This window comes from Mesitornis unicolor, unplaced genomic scaffold (genome assembly GCF_000695765.1).
Source record: "Mesitornis unicolor isolate BGI_N332 unplaced genomic scaffold, ASM69576v1 scaffold43337, whole genome shotgun sequence".
Classification (NCBI taxonomy): domain Eukaryota; kingdom Metazoa; phylum Chordata; class Aves; order Mesitornithiformes; family Mesitornithidae; genus Mesitornis; species Mesitornis unicolor.
Genome location: NW_010196664.1, coordinates 3,724 through 9,024, shown reverse-complemented (window position 1 = coordinate 9,024; position 5,301 = coordinate 3,724). Strand labels below are relative to the sequence as shown.

At 52.6% G+C, this 5,301-nt stretch overlaps 1 protein-coding gene across 1 annotated transcript in view; it reads right to left on the bottom strand.

Moving 5' to 3' along the window:
* Window positions 1–33: 33 nt before the first annotated feature.
* The window catches only part of LOC104543849 (PR domain zinc finger protein 16-like), a gene marked incomplete at its 5' end in the record, with an annotated part of 8,985 nt that continues 3,717 nt past the window's right edge, over window positions 34–5,301 (bottom strand). The window contains 2 exons of the mRNA XM_010188553.1: window positions 34–207; window positions 4,007–4,091. Of these exons, the coding sequence (XP_010186855.1) occupies window positions 34–207; window positions 4,007–4,091 (259 nt within the window). The remainder of the gene's footprint in view (window positions 208–4,006; window positions 4,092–5,301) is intronic.

The following is a 5,301-nucleotide window of genomic DNA, read 5'->3' as shown; positions in this document are numbered from 1 at the left end:
GTCACGGCCCCGTTTTTGGGGGTACCCCGGCCCTCACCTGCAGGTGTAGCGCTCCTTGCCCTTGCGTAGGATGGGGTCGGACAGCGTGGGCGGCGGGGAGCGGAAGTTGAAGGGGTGGTGCGGAAGGGGCTGCAGGGAGGAGCCGGTGTCCGCCTTCATGGCCGCGAAGCTCTCCAGTTTCTCCGTCATCGTCTCTATGGCTGACATCTGCAGGTGCAAGGCAAGAGCTCACGTCAGAAAAACCCCACGAGGGACAAGAGCCGACGCACTAAACACGTCTTTCAGCGCTCCTGCGTTGGTCGCTGTTGCTGGTGCTTGCTGCTGCTCTCAGGAGTGCGCTGTGCCATAGGAAACGGAGCCACTGAGCCCAGCCAGGAAAGAGAGGAACGGCGTATGGGGCTGGGAGAAATCTGAAAATACACAGCTGGAACAGCCACGCAGTGAGCGTTAGAGCTCAGAAATCGGGCGCTTGTTTACCTTCATGTGCTGACTTCCAGCACTTCTGATTAAAAACTACCTCAGAATACGCTCGGCTTCCCTTTGCCCAGGGCTGACACTGAAATTGGGCACCAGGGTCAACCGCTGGATGTAGAACTCCCCACCCAAACCCTGCTCTCAAACTCAAAAAGTCTTGGTTTGAGTTCTCCCAGGGCATCCATCACCCTCCCAGGGGCTCAGGGGGGTGGTGGCAGTGAGCTATGGCACATAGAAAACCAAGGTTAGAGAGGACAGAGAAGTTTTGGGGCAGGAGGAGAAGAACCCTGGCCAAAGTGGAGTGGGAGGGAGCATAGGGGAAGGCGGGATGGAGGGATGGATGGATGCATGGGGATGGAGAAGGATGATGGGAATGGATGGATGGGGACAGATGGGGATGGATAGGGATGGATGGAGATGGAGATGGATGAGGAGCAGCTGAGGAAGAGTTGAGATCAGACCCAGGACAGAGCGGGTCCACAGAGTTTGCCTAGCGAGGAGACCAATGTTTTAATTGCGCATAAGAAAGGTTCAGGAGGCAGTAAAGGTGATGGGAGGAGGGGTGGGAGATGGTTGGGCTTCCTGGAGCGAAAGGGAATTCCAGCCAGAGTACGCTATGGGAGCCAGGGCTGGATGTGTCACGGTGTGCAGGACCACAACCCTCGCGCTGACGCCTGTTGGAGGAGGTGACACCGAGGGAAGGGATCATGGTGCCTTTACCAGCACCAGTTTGTGAGACTTGGCCACGTTCTCACATAGACCTGGGGCTAAACACCTCCACAAAGAGGGAGAAAGGGGAAAAACCCTGGAGACACGGGAGAGCAAAAGAGGAAAGAAAAAAGTCAGTCTGTGTGCAGATAAAAGGATACGGATAAAAATCCCACCTACAGAAAACCACTTCTGCTTCCATCAGAAGCAGAGCAGGAAACCCAGACCCAAGAAACGCAACTCAGAGGACTACGCCAACACCTCCAACGCTCGGTTTTAGTTTTGCTTTGGAGACACCCAGCAGAAAGCAGGGACAAACCCAACCCGGCAGCAATAAAGCTGCCTCCTGGCCGCGGTGACACCCCCGGGAGCACCCCGCGAGCGGAAGGCGGTAGGAAGCCATATATCAAATCTGGATGCTCTATTGTACAGGAAGGGCTGACCTTTTGCACGTTTACACTTTATTAAACCGGGCTCGGGGCAGGGAATGGGGAGGGGGGGGAAGAGAGCCAAGATATTGTTTAAAATGTATGACTACCAAGAAAAAAATAGAAAAAGCTGTCTTAATCACCCAGGAGTACATTGTGGAAGGCTGACAACCATTCATAAGCTGTAAAAAAAAAGAGGAGTAGTAAAACCCATTTCTCCATAATAGATCCACGGCCCCTTAGTCGGAGGCTCGCAGCCCATGATAAATAGTAAGCAATACTTAGCGGCAGCCTCTTGAAAAGGTTACTTGATCATTTACAGCAAAAGCTCTGCCCCAGCTGCCAGTCATGTAACAAAACCATCGCCTTAAAACACTCTGCGGATCTTTCAGCGCCGAGCCGCTCGGCCCCGCGCCGGGTACCTGGAGGTGGCTTTTGTTGAGCCCTGCTCTTGCGGCACTTAGAGCGCCGCGCCGCCTCGGGCTCATTGTAAAGCGGCCCCGGCCGCTGCGGCGGTAAAGGCACTTTGCTATTTAGGGAACGGCTGCCTGGCTATCATAAAAAAGAAAGGGGAGAAGAAAATGAACTTAACAGGTGAGGAGAGGCTTTCCATTAAGTTATCACAAAGTCACACCGTTTATTTATGTTGTTTGGAGGTTCAGTTTAAACTAGACTATGTAAGAATAACTCCCGTCAGGGCAGAGAAACTGCTGTCCAGGAGTGGCTGAGATGGAAAAGGTGCCTGAAGTGCATTTTGAGAGAGGAAAAGCATCTTCTGAATGCTCAGGCTTTGTCACTTCTTGGTTTAATCTATGGGAGCTGGGGAATGATTCATGGGAGATAAGGCTGAGACCACAAACACAGGTAGTGCATGCCTCCAGCTGACCTGGTGTATGGATGCTGGTCCTGATGAAGGAAACAGAAGCCTCTGAAAATATTATTCCTTAGGAAAAGATGCAGGATAACATCAGATGGGGATGTGGCAGTAAAAACCTCACATATCCTCCAGCAAGTGACCTGTCCTGGTTCACTGTGAGTATCTGAGATACCGGCCCGATTACAGAGCATGGGAACAGCGACTCCCCAGATCAAGTGATCTCCGCACAGCAACCCGCCGTATTAAAACCCGGTTATCAGGAAGTTTCGGGCTGGAGTGATTGTAAATTTTAGGCTATTCTGCGTGATAAGCAGTTAGAGATAACCAGACCTTCCACATCTTTTCATTGCCGTGGGAAGGGGACGTGGTCAGGATTTCGGGAACAATGTTAACAGCCTTCCACCCAACGCGCGCTCCCGCTCGGGGTCCCGACGTTTCTCATCGTCTCGCTGGGTTGCTGTGCCACGCTGGCTCCTCCCCGCTATCAGATTCTTTACAGGCAGATATCCCCTATTCTAACTCACACAAACACAGGATGTTCCTGGCCAGCCTGTCACCATTATCCAGCCGGGACGGAGGAAAAATCGGGGGAAGTTATTAACCAAACTCTGAGACTGATGCGAAACAATGAGGGAACTAAGTTTAGCTGTGAAAGCAACCAGGATCCAGCTTTCACAAACCTGCGAGTTATTTATCTAAGGTGGGAAACGCTATCGGAGGAGAACAATGCACGCGAATATAAAGGAGAGCACAGTAATGACCGCAGAGCCCAGCGTGGTCACAGCGGGGGACAGAGGGTGCTTGGTGGCTGTGGATTTCGGGCCGAACCCGCTGCGTTATCCTTACAGAGCAGGGGATGCTGCGGGCATGAGCAGCATCGCTTCTCGGAGAACTGAGGTGTTGTCTATGAGATGAGGGGTTTGTGATGCTGGAGGGAGTGGAGCATCTCCTGCTGAGGAGCGGCTGAGGGAGCTGGGGCTCTTGAGTTTGGAGCAGAGGAGACTGAGGGGTGCCCTCATTCCTGGGGATCCATTGGGAAAGGGCAGTGTCAGGAGGAAGGAGCCAGGCTCTGCTCTGGGATGGCCAATGCCAGGACAAGGGGCAATGGTCCCAAGCTGGAGCACAGGAGGTTCAAGCTGAAGATGAGGACAAACTTTGTGAGTGTGAGGGTTATGGAGCATGGCCCAGGCTGCCCAGAGAGGTTGTGGAGTCTCCTTGTGTGGAGACACCCAAAGCCCTGGCCGTGTTCCTGTGTGACTGCTCTGGTGATCCTGCTCTGGCAGGGGTTGCACTGGGGGAGCTCTCCAGGGCCCTTCCAACTCCTGACATCCTGGAATTGTGAACAGGGGTTGTTTATGGGGACAGTCATGGATGTGGCTGTGCCTTTCCAACGCTGCGGGGAAGGCCTGGTCCTGCACTGAGGGGCTGGCACCCCCCACCCACATCAGGGTCTCCACCACCTTTTGGTGATGGACCAGCACCACCTCGGACTCGTTGGCGTTAACCGACACGGCCTTACCTGGGGGTGGAAGAGCAGCGGGGAGGGCCGCAGGTACTTCTCCTTTAGGGCGCCCACAGGGTCGGTCACCTTCCGCTTCTCCACCCTGCTGGACAGCAACACAAGGGTTACGCACCTACAGCCAGCCACACCACTTCCAGAGGACTTCAAATCCGATATACGAGGCCGTTCCCCCATCAACGCAAATATCTTTCTTCCCCTTCTGCTGGATACTGCAAATTCTAACCCACATTACCCCACAAAAGGCACTGGAAACGATAGGAAAACAGAGCCCCTCCTTCGGGCAATATTTTCTCAGCCATCAGAGTGATGGCTATGAAAACATCTCGATCTCTGTGTGAGAACCAAGGCCTCTGCTGCAGTGGTTCATGGGCCTCTGCTGCTGTGAAATGTCATGCAAAAAATTACACTCGCAGCAAAAGCAATGGTCAAGCAGGAGAAGCTCTGGAGTCCATGAAAAGAAATGGCCTCTGAGAGTTTGTCTTTATCTCAAGAGTTAACACCGGGCCAGGCTTTGCAGCCCCAAGTGTGCCAAAATCATTAGGTGCTTCATATTTATTTCCTCCCTTGCAGTGAGATATTGAGTTTATTTGGCAAGCAGATGCGGACAACCACGTAAAAAGTGGTGGGAGATTCCTGAAGCGACTTAGGAACGAGCTCTGCCCACGTCGCTTTGGTCCAAATGCCCCACACTTGAGCAGAAACCATCCCAAAGTCAGGCTCCTGTGGCCAAAAATATTGGCTTTGCTTTCCCAAAATATTCGACTTGCAGGGAAACTGTGGCACGGAATCAATTGAAGAAAAGAAAGTGAAGTGTCCTCTGTGGGGAAAAGTAGCACTATGAAAGTAACTTTGATAAATTCAGCTGCATCTTACAATGGCTGGAGTGGAGTCCATCTCACTAGAGCAGCAGAGATCCTATAGTAAGAGTAATATAAGCTACGCTAGTCCAGCATAAATGAGAGCAAATTATTTTACTGCGTGGATCAAGTTATCAGAGAGTCTAAAAGGTAGGGCAGAGAGGTTCTCCTCCCCCTCTGCTCTGCCCTGGTGAGACCACATCTGGAATATTGTGTCCAGTTCTGGGCCCTCAGGTCAAGAAGGACAGGAACTGCTGGAGAGAGTCCAGCGTAGGGCTACAAAGATGATGGAGGGAGTGGAGCATCTCCCTTCTGAGGAGCGGCTGAGGGAGCTGGGGCTCTTTAGTTTGCAGAAGAGGAGACTGAGGGGAGACCTCATTCATGGTTATAAATATTTCAAGGGTGAGTGTCACGAGGATGGAGCCAGGCTCTTCT